The following is an 18963-nucleotide window of genomic DNA, read 5'->3' on the forward strand; positions in this document are numbered from 1 at the left end:
AAGAACAAGAAAAAACCAAAATGGATGTCAGAAGAGACTATGAAACTTGTTCTCCAGCATAGAGATGCTAAAGCAAACGGAAGAAAAGAGGAGGTGAAAGAGCTGAATAGAAAATTTCAGAGGGCAGATCAAAAAGACAAAGTCAAATATATAATGAAGTATGTATGCAAAGATTTGGAGTTAGAAAACCAAATGGGAAGGAAACACATTCAGCATTTCTCAAGCTGAAATAACTGAAGAAAAGAAATTCAAACCTCAACTTGTAATATTGAAGGATTCTGTGGGCAAAATACTGAATGATGCAGAAAGCATCAAAAGTAGGTGGAAGGAATACAGAGTCCCTGTACCAAAAAGAAATGGTCAATGTTCAACAGTATCAAGAGCCAGTGATACTGCCAGCACTCTGAATTTGAACTTCCAGCCTCCTAAACTGTGAGAGAATATATTTCTGGTTGTTTAAAAAAAAAGCCAATGGTTTTAAAGGAAGAATTCTGTCCAGGGTGTACTGAAGGCATTGGCAAAGAACAAGACTCTGGAAATTGATGGAATACAAATAGAAATCTTTAAAAAATTGATACATCACTGGAGGCACTCACTCTATGCCAAGCAATTTGGAAAACAGCTACCTGGCCAAATGATTGGAAGAGATCCATGTATATGCCCATTCCAAAGAGAGGTGGCCAAACGGAATGCATAAATCATGGGATGATATCATTAATATCATACACAAGTAAAATTTTGCTGAAGAACATTCAAAAATGGCTGCAACTGTACATTGATAGGGAACTGCCAGAGGTTCAAGCCAGATTCACAAGAAGATGTGGGATTGTGGGATAAGGGATATCAATCCTGATGTCTGATGGATGTTGGCTGAAAGTGAGAATACCAGAAAGATGTTTATGTGTGCTTTATTGACGATGCAAAAGCTTTTAATTGTGTGAATCATGACAAGCTATGGACAACACTATGGAGAAAGAGTATTCCTGAACACTTAATTGTGCTCATCAGGAACCTGTATATAGACTAAGAGGCAGTTGTTCGAACAGAACTAGGGAATACTGAATAGTTTAAAGTTAGGAAAGGTGTGAGCTAGGGTTGTATTCTTTCACCGTATTCTTTCAGTCTGTATGCTTGTCAAGTGATCTGAGAAACTGGATTATATGAAGAAGAATGCCAGGATTGGAGGAAGACTCATTAGCAACCTGCAATAAGCAGATGTTACAACCTTGCTTGCTGAAAATGAAGATGACTTAAAATACTTACTGATGAAGAACAAAGACTACAGCCTTCAGCATGGGTTGCACCTTAATGGAAAGAAAACAAAAATCCTCACCACTGGACCAATAAATAACATCAAGATAAACAGAGAAAAGATTAAAGTTGGCAAAGACTTCATTTTGCTCAGATCAGTTATCAACACTCATGGAAGCAGTCTAGAAATCAAACCATATATTATTGCATTATGCAAATCTGCTGCACAAGACCTCTTTAAAGTGTTTAAGCGCAAAGATGTCAGTTTAAGGATTAAGGTAGGTTTGACCCAAGCCATAATATTTTCAAAAGCCTTATATGCATGTGGAAGCTAGACAGTAAGGAAGACCATAGAAGACTTCATGCATTTGAGTTATGGTATTAGAGAAGAATATTGAAAGTACTGTGGACTGCCAGAAGAACAAACCCCAATCAGTGTTGGAAGAAGTGCAGCAGAATGCTCTTTAGAAACTAAGATGGTGAGACTTTGTCTCTCATACTTCAGACATATAAGTGGGGACTAGTCCCTGGAGAGGGACATCATGCTTGGGAAAGTGGAGGGTCAGCAAAAAAAAGGAAGACTCCCAATGAGATGGCTTGGCATAGTGGTAGTAGCAATGGGTTCAAGTGTAGCAGTGATTGTGAGGTTGGCAGTGTTTGGTTCTTTTGTGCATAGGTCTCAACAACAGCGTGGAAGGTCAGCATAAATGTTGAAGACCCCAAGGAGATGGATCGACACAGACTGCAACAATGGATGTGTTTCGTTCTGTTATGCATAGAGTGGCTCTAAGTCAGAACCGACTCAAGTGCACCTAGCAAAAAGAAAAGGCACTTATGGATCAGTGATCGAAGGCAGAGTTGAAAAAACATGTCAATAGCACCTTAATTTATTTTGAAAAAAATATATAGACAAGTGCTGCTTAATGTTTACATATGTGCTAATTAAAATGTCAACTGTCAGATTTCAGTTTTTTCCCTGTGGATTCATTCAGGCAGAACTGTATGAATTGTGTAATTAGAGTTTCTAATGTCCCTAAGAGGCCCAAATTTTTCATCCTCCTCTATGTATCCCTAGGATCTTGTACATAGTAGGTGTTTAGTAGAAAGTCTGTAAATCAAAAAACAACTGCAGAATTCACACTGATTGATCTGGCACCTCCTTATTTCCTTTTGGGTTATCACATGACACATAGATATTGGTGTCCATTGTAATTTCATTTAACATGTTTCTTTATAATTTTTGTTATTCTCTAAGAATAGAAAAAATTATTGTAATTGACAGGTTTTTTTTTTGAAAATAGAACAAATGTTTTACCTTTTAAAATAACTCTCAAATCAGTGAGTTATTATATCAGAATTTGTATTTTAAAATCAGCTGGAAGTCCAACAGTAGTCAGGCCTATAAAGTGAATAATAACACCAGAGAGAGAAACATACTCTTCAGTACAACCAACCATTGTTGTTTTTGTTGTTAAGTGTTATTGAGTTGTTTCTGATTCATAGTGACCCTGTGTAGGGTTCCCAAGGAATGGCTAGTAGGCTTGAACCTTTAACCTTGCAGCTAATAGTCCAGTGCTTATCTTACAGTACTATATCAGGACAGACCTAAAGGGCAACATTTGCCGAAAAATAAAGGCAGAAAAGAAGGACGAATGAAAACATGCAACCCAGGGAGGAAGTTATAAGAGTGCTGTTACATTGAGGGGATTACAACCAATGTCTTAAAACAAAATGTGTATAAATTCTTGGATAGAAAACTACAATGAAAAGTTCACCCCAAAACATTTGCAATAAAATAAAATAAACTTGAAATTCTTAATTGGTCAAATTTTTAAAGTTTTAAAAAATTCTACAGAACTGGTGTGATCTGAGTTCTCAAATGATTTTTTGTTTTGCTTTCTTAATTGTGTTTGGATCTCATCATTTATATCCAGAAACAAAATGTAGAATAGTCTCATAGTATTTTTTTTATTCTGATATTTTAAGCTTCTTTTTCTCTCTCTTCATTTTCAGAATTGCCAATGCCACTCCCATTCCAGGAGACTTACTTCGAGAAAACACAGATGAGGTGTTTCCAGATGAGCAGCTTAGTGATGGAGAGAATGGCAGCCCTGTTGGTGTATCACCAGATAAATTGCCTGGATCTCTAGGACATCCTCGTCCCCAGGAGAAGGATGTCTGGGAAGAGATGGACGCCAACAGGAATAAGATAAAGCTTGGGGTTTGTAAGGTGTGTGTTTCTCACATAGGAAGTAACAACTTTCTATTTGTTTATTATTTTTTCCTATTGCTATGGCAGAGTATCATGATTCTCAATTTTTGATGAGAAGTAAACAGAACATTATATTGCTAGTGATTTAGATATTTATAATTATAGTATTTTTTACTAATTTTGCCCATAACAGTTTATAGACACCAAACATTAACCGTCATCTTGTATTTGGTGGGAAAGATGAAAGTTTGGAGGTTTTTTTAGTTCTTTTGTTGTTGTTTTTTGAGTAATCAGCCACTGAGACTAAAAAAAGCAGCATTTGTAGAATAGATGTGAATAATTTATCCAAATAATGTGACAGGACTCTGAGCCTTTATTTAGGGTGGAACAATGGGGTGATGAGCACCCATTCTGAAAACAGTCTCAATGGAGGTCGGGAAATGAAGGTTGGAAATGGGACGGCATCAATTTGATCAGGAGCTTAGGATGTTGAATAAATGACTTGATTTTTTCTCCATTTGAACTCTAAGTAGAACCTGCTTTTTAATATTAAGATTGATGTACATCACTGAATTATCCCTAGACCTCTCTTTGATCCTACACTTTTTTTTTTAATCCTACACTGTTTTTGTCATTGACTTTTTTCATAGAAGGTAGAGATAAACTTGATGGGAAGGAGAGACAGTGAATCACAAATCAGTTTTTGGTGGTTTTATAAAGGTTTGACCAAGAAGCAGATTAAACATGCAGGCATGAAATGAAAGTGGTTCTTCTATCTATGACATGAAAACATGAAGCTTTGGGCTCATACCTGTTAACAGGATTGATAGAACATGAGCTAGTCATGCTTTATTAATGGAAAGTATTTATATCCTGAAATGAATTTCCTACGATAAGTTTTGAGGTACTTGAGCTTTCTTTGGACAATTGTAATTTAAAAAATTAAGAGTCCTTAGGAGTCATTTGTAAAAATCTTCCATAAAAATGTGATATAGCTGTTAAGTATGCACTAACTGGAGTAACAGTAATGAGGATTGAGTAGTGTTAGTGTTAGAGGGTTACTGTCAGATTTTATAGTGTGAACTCTGGCTGCCTCTCTGGTTCTAGAAACAAAGGGCTCTTAAAGCAAATCACTGGTGACATTCATCTATTGTCAACCCCTGTGGATGTCTGTGTGTATATATATGTGTGAGAGAGAGATGGCATTTTACATGTTTGTTGTTAGGTGCTGTCAAGTCATTTCTGACTCATATGCACAACAGAATGAAACACTGACCAGCTCTGCACCAACCTCACAATCGTTATGCTGGGGCCCATTGCTGTTGCCACTGTGCCAGTCCATCTCACTGGGAGTTTTCCTCTTACATTGTTGTTGTTGTTAAGTGCTGTAGAGTCGGTTCTGACCTGTAGCAACCCTGCATAGGGTTTCCATGGAGCAGCTGGTGAGCTTGAACCGCTGACCTTGTGGTTCAGACTGATTTTGCAGTCCAGCACCTTAACCTACAGTGCCACATCAGGACTCTCCTTTTACATGGAGGAACTTAATTACTTTAGTCTTATGTCTTTCACCTATTTTCATCATGTGGTGCTTTAGGATAAGCACTAAACTACTAACCCTATACAGACTCCCTATGAGTCAGAACTTACTTGATAGCATTTAACAACAACAATCCCAATGAAACAGTAAATGATTTTTGCCCCTAAGTCATTGTTCATCATGTATATGCTGCTGCACATCACAAGTTCTTGGATTACCTTGGACATCTACATAAAGCATATAAGCTAAATACTGAAAAAATGCATGATGTCTAGATTTATATTCATTCTTTTACCTAGTCAGCAAACTTTTCTTGAGTGCCTTCTATTTGTGATTCATTAAGCTAGATGCTGTGGATCATCTGAGGTAGTTTGATATCTGCAGTCTTTAGAAATTTTAGATTTAAAAAATATATATATTATTTCTATTAACTTAATCTGTGGTGTGTGTTTTCATGTGGTTGACTATCTTTTTTTTTTTTTACTCATTAATTGATAATTGGTGGGAATCCTATTGGGGGTTATGGAAACCTTCCTTCAGAGTTTAACATCAGCTTCTGCTGCTAGCCAAAGTGTATCCTTAATTTGATATCGGTTGGGCTCCTTTTTGAGGGTCACTAAGCCTGATGGAGGCCAGGATGGCTAAACTTCATCTCTCCTACTTTGGACATATTGTCCAGAGGAAACAATCGCTGGAGAAGGATGTCATGCTGGGTAGGGTGGAGGGTCAGAGAAAAAGAGGAAGACCCCCAATGAGATGGATCAGCCAGGTGGCATCATTGATGGACTCGGGTGTGGCAGCGGTAGTGAGGTTGGCCCAGGATCGGACATTGTTTCGTTCTGCTGTGCATGGGGTCGCTATGAGTCGGTTCGACTCGATGGCACCTGACAACAACAACAACAAGCCTGATGGTGCTGTAAGATAAGCACTGAACTGCTCCAATAACATTAGCAGTTCAAACCTACTAGCTACTCTTCAGCAGAAAGATGAAACTTTCTGCTCTGATGTAAATTTACAGCCTCAGAAGCCCTATATAAGGTTGTGTTCTTTCACCATATATGACATCAGAATTAGTGGAAGATTCATTAACAACCTGCATGTGATATACAGATGATACAACATTGCTTGCTGAAAGCAAAGAAGACATAAAATCTTATTGATGAAGATCAAAGACCATGGCCTTCAGTATAGGTTGCATCTCAATGTAAAGAAAAAAAAAAATCCTCACCGCTGGACCAATAAATAACATCATGATAAATGGAGGAAAGGCTAAAGTTATCAAAGACTTCATTTTGCTTGGACCTACTTACCAGCACTCTTGGAAGCAGCAATCAAGAAATCAAATGACATATTGCATTAGGTGAATCTGCTGCACAAGGCATCTTTAAAGTGTTTAAGAGCAAAGATGTCAGTTTGAGAACTCAGGTGTGCCTGGCAAAAGCCATGGTATTTTTAGTAGCTTCATATGCATGTGAAAGTTGGACAATGAATAAGGAAGAATTGATGCATTTGCATTACGGTGTTGTAGAAGAATATTGAAAGTACCGTGGACTGATAGAAGAACAAACAAATCTGTGTTGGAAGAAGCTCAGCCAGAATGCTCCTTAGAAACCAGCATGGTGAGACTTCAACTCTCATATTTCAGACATGTTATCAGGAGTGACCAGTCGTTGGAGATGATGCTTGCTAAAAAGAGGAAGACCCCCAATGAGATAGTGGCAGCAGAAGAATCCTATATTTATGAGAAGAATCATTTAAGCCTTTCAAAATCAAACAAACAAATGATTGGGATATGTTTTCAGAAATGAGATTTTGACTAGTTTACTTTATTCCATACCTGCTTACTGCTTGAAACCCCATGTGTGCAGACTAGAACTACCCCATTGTGCTTTCAAGACTGTTAGGGTTAGCAGCAGACCGCCAAGTCTTTCTCCCATAGAACTTCTGCATGGGTTTGACTTGCCAGCCTTTCAACTCATAGTCCAGCTCCCAACTGCTTATGCCACCCAGGACTAACCCTTTATTGAGTTTTCTTAATTCAGTTTCAGTATTATTTTAGTTTAGATTGGTGGGCAGAGGTTAGTACAGAAAAATACAATCTAAAAAATGTTTAATGACCTTGGCTTTTTTCATTAATGCCTTACCAGGTGCTTATAAGGACCTCACTCCACTAAACTAAAACCTGTAAAGAATATTCTGAGTAGCCCCTGCCTCATTCCCTTGTTAAAAAAACAAAAGCAAACAAAAACCCTGAGGCTAGAGCAGTTAGAAACTGGGGCAGAGCAGAGAGTGTGGGGCTGCCTAAGGACCTGGAATGTGTTTCATGCTTTTATTTTATATTTTCTTTAGGCTACTACAGAAGAGGAAAACAGCCATGGTCAAGGAAATGGTATACTGAATGCTCCAAGCCTGGGTTCACCCATTAGGGTCCGCTCAGAGATTACTCAGCCCGACAGAGATGTTCCATTGGTGCGAAAGTTACGTTCCATCCATAGCTTTGAGCTGGAAAAACGTCTGACACTGGAGCCAAAGCCAGACACTGACAAGTTTCTTGAGGCCTGGTATAAAATAGTTTTTTTCTTTTTAAATTTACTAAGGTGTTCTCCTATTTCTAGTACAGTAAAATCTTTCCAATAAGACATTCTGTATTTTTGTAACACTAATTAGATCAAGCTCTCATCTTCATCTGTGCTCCTAATGATCATCATCCTAAGTCTTACTGTGAATTATTGTCTGGTATTGTTTCAAATTCCCTAGCACAACATTTGGTTTTGAGAGCTAAGTAGTAAGATCTTGTAACTTCATAACACTATGTACAAGTTAAATCAACATGTTTCAGTGACTTGATTTGGCAGGTGATCTCTTCTTTGGATAGAGAAAGTGCGTTGCGGTATTGAAGAGAGCATGATATAGAAAACACTTGGCTAGAAGGACAGAAGAACCTGACGGGGGGCGGAGGGGGGAATCAGATATTCACAAGGGTCAAGCAGTTCAATTCAGTTTAATGACATCCTGCTCTGAGCAAGGTTCTGTTGGGAAAGAAACATGAATAAGTCTATTATTCTTGCCCTCCAGAGCTCACAATCTACTTAGAGAGAAAAGATAAAACTTTGGAGAGCTATACATAAGTAGTGACCATTTTGCAGTTTAAGGTTATGAGGCCCATTAGCTCCACAAGAAATTTTGATGACAAAAGATAGAAATGAAATTTTTCTTAAAGTTTGGGATATATTTATGAATAATCGAAGGTTTAGTAGCTATTAAGATCTTAGTAGCTGTAGAATAAACACTGGACTGCTAATGCAAATTTCGTGGTTCAAACCCACAAGCTGCTCTTCATAAACCCTATATAGAATCCATCTGAGTTGGAATTGACACCATGGCAATTTAGCAGTAACATCAGCAGCTTTAAGAACAATCATTCCCTTCAGTGGCACTTCCCTGGCAGTTGCTTTTGGCAGTGAACTAATAGGACTATGGATTTGATTAACATGATAGTTGCTTTGTCTTAAAACATACAGCTACTTCAGGCCTTGTCCATTTTAGCTCCCATTTTAAAGTTCTTCACCTACATGGATTCTTCCTCACACTGTCATCATTCAGTCATACAACAATCTACAAGTTGATAGGATCAAAAGAAGGCAGTATTTTAAACATTCTGAGTTGTGACTAAGATTGAGAACAAATATAAGAGTGTAGTAAGGATTAAAATTTAGTTAGGTAAAGAATTAGCTTGTCAAAAGATTGGAACTTTCAAAAGAGATCATGCTGAGGACAAAGAAAGAGTTGAGAATAGACATAATTTTTTAAAAGGAAAGTAAAAAAGAACTTAGATGAATAGAAAGTAGTTGAAGGGATTTTGGTACCTAATCACAAATGTGGAGGAGTCTTGGTGTGCTGCTGTAGGATAAACACAAGGTTGGTGGTGCAAACCCACCAGCTGCTCCTTGGAAACCTTTATGCAGGGTTGCTATGAGTTGAAACCAACTCAGTAGCACTCAACAACAACAACAATCATAAACCTGGAGCCTTAGTAGCACAATAGTTAAGCACTTGACTGCTAATCGAAAGGTCAGTAGTTCAAATCCAATAACTCTGCGGGAGAAAAAACCCTGTAATCTGCTCCCATAAAGAATACAGACTAGGAAACCTTATGGGGGCAGTTCTGCTGTGACCTATAGGTTTTCTATGAGTCAAATCAATGGAGTGGCACACAACAACAACAACAAATCACAAACTTAAGGAAAGGAAAAAGTTATTTCTTAAAGTGTTTCCCTATACAGAAGTTCAGTTCTTTGAAGCCAGTCAGTCAGATATCACTAGTCAGAGTGTTGCTCTTCAGCCAACAGAGAGATTTGTACACATTGTTAATTGTCCCTTTTGCCCAACAAAACTGAAGATACTCCCTGAATCTTCTCCCAAGCCATCACCACCCATCGCCATAAATGGTACAACTGCATGTACAATAGTAGGCTGGTTGAACAAGTACTATGTGTGCATAGTGGGCTGTGTAAAATGCCTGCTCCTTTTGAAAGTCCCACCATTAGAAATGTTTATTTGAATTAGTATACATTCATGTACATTTCGGAAGGCAGACAAATGCAGGAAGCATTTGCTCGTGTGTACTAGCTTTTTCCATTTCCTTTGTAGGGCTTCTGGTGAGGCAAAAGCCCCTTGGGTAGGTTGTTCTTCAGCCCCACAGAGAAAACAGAGAGCAGAGGGCATTGTGATTGAATTGTCAAAAGCAAAGGAGAAGTGGGTCATACAAGTCAACCAAGTTAGGCTTCTCTCCTGCCCAAAAACGAGAGACATCTTCCTCCCTTGGGCTTCATCTTCCAAAATGGAATTATTGGCAAGTGGGGAAGAGCATTATCAACCTGTGAAACTTTCCTTATGCTTTATCCATACTTTGTCTCGCTTCTCTGTGTGAATATTAGTTCTGTAGAGAACTTTGTAGGTTGTGCAGTAGATTTTCCTAGGATAATGAGTAATTTCTGTCCATTTCCTTAGCCTGGAGAAGATACAGAAAGATTCCAGTGCAGGAAAGGAATCTACTCTCCCTGCTCTGCTTCATAAGCCTTGTGTTCCTGCTGTATCCCGTACTGACCACATCTGGCATTATGATGAAGAATACCTTCCAGATGCTTCTAAACCTGCTTCTGCCAATACCCCGGAGCAGGTAGATGGTGGTGGCAGTAATGGATTTATAGCAGTCAACCTGAGCTCCTGCAAGCAGGAAATCGATTCCAAAGAATGGGTGATTGTGGATAAGGAGCAAGACCTTCGAGATTTTAGGACAAATGAGGCTTTAGGGCATAAAACTACTGGAAGCCCTTCTGATGAGGAACCTGAAGTACTTCAAGTCCTGGAGGAATCGCCTCAAGATGAAAAGCTCAGATTAGGTTCTTGGATAGAAAATGATCATTTAAAGAAGAAAAACTCAGGTGTACTCTTAGCACTTTCTGGAGAGTGCCCTGCCACTGCTGTTTCAGAACAATATACAGATAGGTTGGAATTCCAGGCTGGAACTATGAGTCAGTTTATTGCAGCAACATCCACAAGTCCAATGGAGGCACAAGCAGAAGGACCCCTTACAGCGGTAAGAGATTTGTCTGTGTCCTTATCTCTGTTATCCATTAAAGGGTGCTGTTAAGACAGTACTAACAGTTGACCAACTGTGATTCTTCAATACAAGCCTAAATTTGGCACAGGGTGTGATGTTTGAATGGAATTCTATTGTCAGTCCCCCAAATGAATTTTTTTAAATAGTGAAGTTTCCTTTAATTACAGCAATTCAGTATGCAAGATAACTTAATTTCATATAATAATATTTATAATTACGCTACAAGGACTGTCTCTGTATGTGTATTTAATATGTTTTTTTTTTAAATATGTAATTCCAGACTTATTTGTGTGTGTGTACCATAATTTGGTGAGGAAGGTATATATTCTACAGTCCATTGTTTGTGCTTTACATTGTACATTGTTGCTAGGTCCAATTTTTTTTATTCCCTTTCTGTATTGCAGCCTCAGTCCAGAAATTGCTGTTTTCCACTCATCTAAAACACTAATTTTTCAGCTTTGATATCCATTGTGTAAAATGCAGAGCTCCAGCCTTTTCTACTAGAATTTCTGCTTCAGTAGGTCTGGGAGAGCCAACCCAGGAGTCTGTATTTTCACAAGCAGCCAGAGACGGTTGTAGTACATTCTTCTGTAGAAGAACATTTTAAAGAAACACTACTGTTAACCTTCAGTCTCCATCATTCCATTGGAGATGTCTGTAACTGTGTTGTGATCAGTAAACAATGATGTCTACTGTGGCTGTGTGAGCAGAAGGAGCCCTGACAAACCTCCAGGCAGTAAGGAAGTGTGTACACAAATCTTAGCTACCAGTGGATATGGATGTCCTTACATAGGTAGTAGTTGCTAGTTTTCCTTAAATTCCATCATCATCTACCAGAAATTGCATTGCTCTCCAAGTTGAAATGTTTCTATTCAAATACAGTTCTATATATAGGTGCAAATAATTGGGAAAGATACCAACAAGAACTCCATTTTGTGTAAAAAGTTCTATAGGCATATTTACCTGGGCTTTAGGATGTTGTTGTTGTTGTCAGGTGCCATCGAGTCAGAGCCGACTCACAGCGACCCCATGCACAGCAGAACAAAACAATGTCCTATCCTGGGTCAACCTCACTACCGCTGCCACACTTGACGCCATCAATGATGCCACCTGGCTGATCCATGTCGTTGGGGGTCTTCCTCTTTTTCTCTGACCCTCCATCTTACCCAGCATGACATCCTTCTCCAACAACTGTTCCCTCCTGAACAGTCCAAAGTATGAGAGACGAAGCTTAGCCATCCTGGCCTCCAAGGAGCTCTCTGGCTGCACTTCTTCCAAAACAGATCTATTGGTTCTTTTGGCAGTCCATGGCACTTTTAGTATTCTCCTTCTTGCCTGCTTTACCCCAAAACAGTTAGTTTTTCCTTCTTCTCAGGACTACTTTATTTAGTTATGCAGGTTGTTCGTTACACAGAGGGACCAATTTGGAGCTGAAATCTAACCCAAACTTTGCTTGCCAAACTTGACATCTTGGTGTGAGGCTATTTCTACTTTGAGAGACATTCTTTTCCAAATTGTACAAAGGTACCATGTGGGCCACAGGCACTTTTTCTTCCCCACATTTCCTCTTAACCCTTTTTCCCCTTTCTAGTTTCCCAGATTTACTTTCTTCTTTTCTTTGACTCTATGCATTAACTGTTGCACATTTCCACACTTTTAGGAAGGAGCTAAGAAAACTGACTTAAATCATATAGCCATGTTTCTTATTTATGATTATAGGCCAACCAAAATATATTTCTATTTCAGTTCATAGCGTTTGGGACTTAGATTTTTTGGACATGAGTTGTGGCCTGTTTTTTATTTTTATTACCTCGACAAAATTTTTACCACTTTAAGCCTCCCCAAATACACATTAAAACCTTATTAATGGGCAAAACTGTGTTTGGGGAGTGGGAGACTAAGTGAAGAGAAAAAGAAACTTTTTGATTTTCATGTACTTAGTATTGAGTGTTGTTGTTATGTGCCATTGAGTTGATTCTAACTCATAGTGACTCTATGCACAACAGAACAAAACACTGTCCAGTCCTGTGCTGTCCTCACAATTGTTGTTAAACTCATTGCTGCTGCCACTGAGTCAGTGCATCTTGTTGGGTGTCTTCCTCTTTTTCACTGACTGTCCACTTTACCAAGCATGATGTCTTTCTCCAGGGACTGGTCCCTCCTGATAACATGTTTGAAGTATTAGAGACAAACCCTCACTATCCTCCTCCTAAGGAGCATTCTGGCTGTACTTTTTCAACATAGATCTGTTTGTTCTGACAGTCCATGGTACTTTCAGTATTTTTCTCCAACACCATGATTCAAATGCACCAATTCTTCTCTGGTCTTCCGTATTCATTGTCCAACTTTCACATGCATATGAGGTTTTTGAAAATACCATGGCTTGGGTCAGGCACACCTTAGTTTTCAAACTGATAGTTTTCTTCTTGAACACTTTGAAAAGAGGTCTTGTGCTGTAGATTTGACTAATGCAAATACATCATTTGATTTCTTGGTTACTGTTTCCATGAGTGTTGATTGTGAATCTAAGCAAAACGAAGTCTTTAACAACTTTAGTCTTCTCCATTTTTCATGATGTTATGTATTGGTCAACTTGTGAGGATTTTTGTTTTCTTTACATTGAGGTGCAACCCATGCTGAAGCTGTAGTCTTTGATCTTCATCAGTAAGTATTTTAAGTTCTCTTGGCTTCCAGCAAGCAAGGTTGTATCATCCACATATTGTAGGTTGTTAATCAGTCTTCTTCCAATCCTGAGGAGGTGTCTAGTTTTCATCTTTACCCAACTTCTGTAGTAAAGACCTAGGTGGTGCAAATGATTAAGTACTCCACTACTAACCGAAATGTGGGCAGTTTAAATCCACACGAAGTTGCCTCAGAAGAAAGTTCTAGCGATCTGTATCCGAAAGATCAACAGCTATTGAAAACACTATGGAGCATAACTACTGTGAAACCCATGTGTTGACATGAGTTAGAACCAACTGGACAGCAACTGATTTGGCATTTTTGGTTTGTCGTAAAGGCTGCTACTCTCTCTGGCCTCACCTCACCACCAGCACCACCATACCCATCCACGTAGGTGAAACTATAATAATATCTTCAGCATAACTAACATAAATGCAGTCAAAGCAAACATTACAGGTGAAGAGTAGGAAAGAGGTAGTCTTACATACCTTGAATGGCTTCTTAATAGTCAAATGTTACTACTGCTGAATACTTTATTTATTTATAGAAATAAAAATTTGACACACAAAAACATGACTCAATAATAGTGTTTTAGTGTAATTCCTAATTTTAACACTTATATAAAGTATTACAGCAGAAACAACATAAAATACCATGTAAAAATGCTTTAAACCAAAGAAGTCTGTATTGGAATTTGAATGACCCCAAGAATTTGAATGGTTTAAAATTGTGGTTTTTAATAAACCAGGCATTATTTCTGTAACTTAGTTATTCTTGGCTATAATAGGAACCAGTACATCTACTGCCTCTTATCGTCACTAAATTATTTGTCTGTATAAACAATAAAACAATTAACATACATGTGTATTTTCTACACTACATTCCTTTTATCTTGAAAAGCTTCTGTGGTCTGACTGTTGAATTTCCCAGTTTGTCTTAATCTTAATAGCATAACTTTGTTTGAATTGAGAGATAAGTAAAAAGATAATTTGTAAGTCAAAACGCAGGTGGCCACTGATTTGCAATTCATTGCCTTTCATTGTATGACCCAGCTTGAAACATTGTTGTTAGGTGCCATTTGACAAGGCAACAATTTGTTGCTCTGAATATAAATTTAAAAAAATATATTAAGGCTGTCAACAAATATATGAGGAAATGTTCACAATTATTAGCCATTGTTGCTGTTGTTAGGTGCCATCGAGTTGGTACTGACTCATAGCGACCTTATGCACAGCAGAATGAGACACTGCCCAATCCTGGGCAACTACTGTTGCGCTGGAGTCCATCGATGCTGCCACTTGGCCAATCCATCTCGTTGGGGGTCACTTGAAACATAGTGTTACTGTAAAATAATAAGACTGCTTTACCACTGTAAGCTGTAAAATATTGAGGCTGCTGTTAGGCTTTAGTCAGACTTAGTGCTAAGCATTAATAACAAAAAAAAATATGAAAGAAATGGAAAATACTGAGATCATTTTCTAATTCGTAGAAAGGCGTACATGGTGTAATTAGAGAACAGAAAAAAGGATTGGTCAAGATAAGAGTGATCAAATTCATGGCTTAATGAAATGTTTGTGAATTATAGAAATCAAAGCTATAAAAAAATGCACAAAGCTTACTGGCAGACCATTAACTTAGTCCATTTGTAGAGGACAAGTATGGAAATGGCTTTATGGGATAGGATTAAGGAAGCTATTTTAACTCACACTTAGCTTTCTCTTCTCTGTATTCAAGTATTGATCCTAGGTTTTATCTCATCCAATAATGGTTTTGCAGATTCAGTTTCCCATACTTCATTTGAGAGACTTGGATTCTTGATCATGTTTGTCCTCTTGTGAATTTTGTTAATAGTGGTGCCCAAAAGGGAAGTTATAAAATGAATTAGTAAAAATAATCTTAGGAATATTTTGTAAATTTAAATTTTTATAGAAATAGTATATGACACTAATTTATGCACAACTCATAATTGCTCAGAATTAAAAAAAAAAAAAAAAAAATCCTCCAGTCTGGTGGTTCATATCTTTTCTATAGATAAGATTGTCACCTCACTTTTTATACGTACATGTGCACATACATTTATATCCTGATTCTAACAAGAATTAAGCTCAGAGTTTCAGAAATCTTAGAAGATGAGTGGAATGTTGACTTTGTAAACAACTCTTTCATTATGGCGATAGACTTGGAATTACATATGTGACTTGTATTAGTTTGTTTTGAATGTAGGAATAGTCACTACCTTTGTTACTTAGCGTTTAATATAATTTCATATTTTCTTTTCACTATCACTCTTAGGTAAACAGAAAATTACTGTAATTTTTATTGTTTCTATGTCATTTAAAAATATATGTATATACTAGAAAATTGCCATCTGTCTGAATATATTTTGGAATAGTGGAAGCTAGATAAAAGTATGACGTGGCTTCCTGAAAGGTGGCAGCACCAATCGTGCTTTCTCCCCAAGGTCACTAGAAGTCTGGGCTGATTGAACCCAAATAGCCTGCCTTAGATTAATGTGACAATCGTCTGGAAGCTGGCTATGTGCAGGAGCTATCCTAGGATGTTAGCTAGGGTTTTCTGTTTGGACTGGCCTTAGGATAAGCTTCACTGGTCTTAAACCTAAATGCGTTTCTGACACAAAGAGAAACATGTTAGGTGACTGGATGACAGTGATTTCTTGGTGCCTTTTAAGTCTCAGCTAAATCTCCCATCACTACCTTTTTCTTTGGAGTCAGACCAATTTCTCAGAATTTAACAAGCTTTGTTAAGGCGCCCTGCTAATGCAGTGGTTAAAGCACTTGGCTGCTAACCAAAAGTCAGCTGCTCAAACTTAGCAGCTGCTCTGTGTTGGAGAGATGGAACGGTCTGCTTCTGTAAAGATTGACAGTCTTGGAAACCCTGTGGAGCCCTTCTACTCTGTCCTATGGGATCACTCTAAGTTGGAATTGACTCAGTGGCAGTGGGTTTGGTTTGGTTTGGTTTGGGGACAGGTTTCATCAAGTAATTTTATCTTGCTTGACTTTTTTTTCCTTTCTAGTTTATGTAGTTGACATTTTCTACCTTCTTATATGTCACATTTAACAAATCTGAAGATGTGAATCCTATAGGTGTCTTAAGAAATGACATTGTTATTAGATGTTGAATCTTATTTGCATAGAATTAAAATGTTAAAATGAACTCAGTGGAAGTATGATAGAATTTCACTTTCTCATAGGTTTTGTCCCTAATTGTTAAAGAAGATTTGAAACATTAGTAAATATCTTTGCATACTTTTGTTTATAGGAAATTTAACATTCCCAACATTGTTTGATAGATAAAATTTGTAGGGAATAACATTGCTATGACTTCCATAATGCATGAAAATTTCAAGTTTTTTAATTTACAATAATTTTTTTCCTTTAAGTCCTGTGTTGGGATTCTGGCAGGAAATAAATGACACATTCAAAGGGACTTGGAGAAAATGAAATGAAAGAAACCTTTTAATAGATATGTGGGTAGAGTTAAGAAAACAAATGGGACCAGCAATAGGGGGATCTATTCCTACCAAAAGTACTGAAGAGGAGGATGCGCTATTAGTGGAACCTGGTGAGAGTCCGAGCTGTGGGATTGGAACCACCGACAGGAGGGGTGGAATGTATCCACCACCAAAGTTGCAGTCCCTAGGGTAGAAGCAGGGAGAATTAATACTCAAACTCTCTTTCCTCACGCTCTGATCCTGTATTGGTAGCACCTGGTGGCATAGTGGTTAAGACTGCTAACCACAGATCAGCAGTTTGAATCCACCAGCTACTTCACAGGAGAAAGGAGAGTTTCTACTCCCTTAAAGATTTACAGCTTCGGGAACCCAGTGTAGGGTCATTAGGAGTCAGAATGGGCTCGATGACAGTGGATGGGTTGGCAAACTGAACGAGCAAATAGTTGATGGAAGTCATTCTTGTAGTAAACAGGGCAGGCTAAAGAAAGAACAGGGTGAACCTACACAGGGAGATTGTTCTTTCCAGTTCCTGAAAATGGTGCTTAACTACCATCTGTTTTTATTCAGAATTGCTCCTTTTCAGTTTGTGTTAGGGAGATCTGGTTAACCTGTGTTCCTCTTACAAATTTGAACAGGAAAATTCCATTTAAACCTCAAATCCCAATCTTAATTTGTATTCCATGTTACTGCATTTTAATTTCTTTTTTTTTTTTTCTCCTTCTCCAGATTACAATTCCTAGACCTTCTGTGGCATCTACACAATCAACTTCAGGGAGCTTTCACTATGGCCAGCATCCAGAAAAGAAAGATATTCAGCCGATGGAGCCCACTGTGGAACTTTATTCTCCAAGGGAGAATTTCTCTGGATTAGTTGTGACAGAGGGTGAGCCTGCTAGTGGAGGAAGCAGAACAGACTTGGGGCTTCAGTTAGATCATATTGGTCATGACACGTTACCCAAGGAAGTTCTTACTACAGAATGTGATAAATCCCAAGACCTGGGACAAAGAAACCTCCTTTCTGACCATAGCAGACTGGTTGTGAGAGAATTTGAGAATCTCCCTGGAGAAACTGAAGAAAAATGTATTCTTCTAGGGTCAGATAATGAAGATGAGAAGTTAAGTAAAAGACAGTGTTGTATTGAGATATCTCCTCTCCCAGGAGATTTAATAACTATGGAAAAGGATCACGCAGATACTACTGGGCCTCTCGATATGACAAAGACACAGACTTTTAGTGTGGTGCCAAATCAAGACAAAAATCAAGAGATAATGAGGCTTCTGGCAATTGGAACTTCAGAAATTTCTCCAAGAGTCATTGACTCACATGTTGAAGTACAGATAGGACAGGTGGCAGCAATGCGAAAAAACAAGCTATCTAAGGATGATGACATCAAGAGTGAAGACTTGCCAGGTCATCAAGGAGACCTCTCTAATTTTTTGCACCAAGAGGGTAAAAGAGAAAAAAATGTTCCTAAAAATGGAGAACTGTTTCATTGTGTTTCAGAGAATGACCATTGTCCCCCATCCCGGAAGGATGTGGCTAGGTCATCCTTTGTAATGAGACACAGCCGAATTCCTGTTTTAGCACAAGAGATAGATTCAACTTTTGAATCATCTTCTCCAGTCTCTGCAAAAGAAAAGCTCCTCCAAAAAAAAGCTCATCAACCAGATCTAGTCAAACTTCTGGTGGAAAAAAGGCAACTCAAGTCTTTCCTTGGTGACCTCTCAAGTGCCTCTGATAAATTACTAGGGGAGAAACTAGCTACTGTTTCTACTTCCTTTTCTGAGGAAGAAGTCTTCACTCCTTTTTCAAGACTGGCAGTAGACTCTCACCTGAGCAGGTCAGCCGAAGACAGCTTTCTGACACCCATCATCTCCCAGTCCAGAAAGAGCAAAATTCCAAGGCCAGTTTCATGGGCCAATACAGATCAAGTCAGTAGCTCAACGTCATCTCAGTTCTTACCTCGACCACCACCAGGAAAGCCACCAACTAGGCCTGGAGTAGAAGCCAGGTAATGCTTTTGAATGTGTAACATTATTTCTATGTCTTTTTTAATTTAATATGTTAGTGGTTTCATTTCTTTTTTTCCTGCTCTGGTCATTTGCTGTCTTTCCCAGATTTTATAGCCTATTGGTAGATGGCAGATTGTTTAAATTAATCCTTGACTCTTCCACTTTCTAGAAGT

At 38.2% G+C, this 18963-nt stretch overlaps 1 protein-coding gene across 1 annotated transcript in view; it reads left to right on the forward strand.

The window, feature by feature from the left end:
• TTBK2 (tau tubulin kinase 2) overlaps positions 1-18963 on the forward strand; it is a 228435-nt gene that overhangs the window by 204853 nt on the left and 4619 nt on the right. The window contains exons 12-15 of the mRNA XM_006831727.1: positions 3265-3481; positions 7350-7561; positions 10011-10599; positions 17504-18789. Coding sequence (XP_006831790.1) covers positions 3265-3481; positions 7350-7561; positions 10011-10599; positions 17504-18789 — 2304 coding nt within the window. The remainder of the gene's footprint in view (positions 1-3264; positions 3482-7349; positions 7562-10010; positions 10600-17503; positions 18790-18963) is intronic.

The sequence above is a fragment of the Chrysochloris asiatica genome, unplaced genomic scaffold, assembly GCF_000296735.1.
Source record: "Chrysochloris asiatica unplaced genomic scaffold, ChrAsi1.0 scaffold00004, whole genome shotgun sequence".
Classification (NCBI taxonomy): domain Eukaryota; kingdom Metazoa; phylum Chordata; class Mammalia; order Afrosoricida; family Chrysochloridae; genus Chrysochloris; species Chrysochloris asiatica.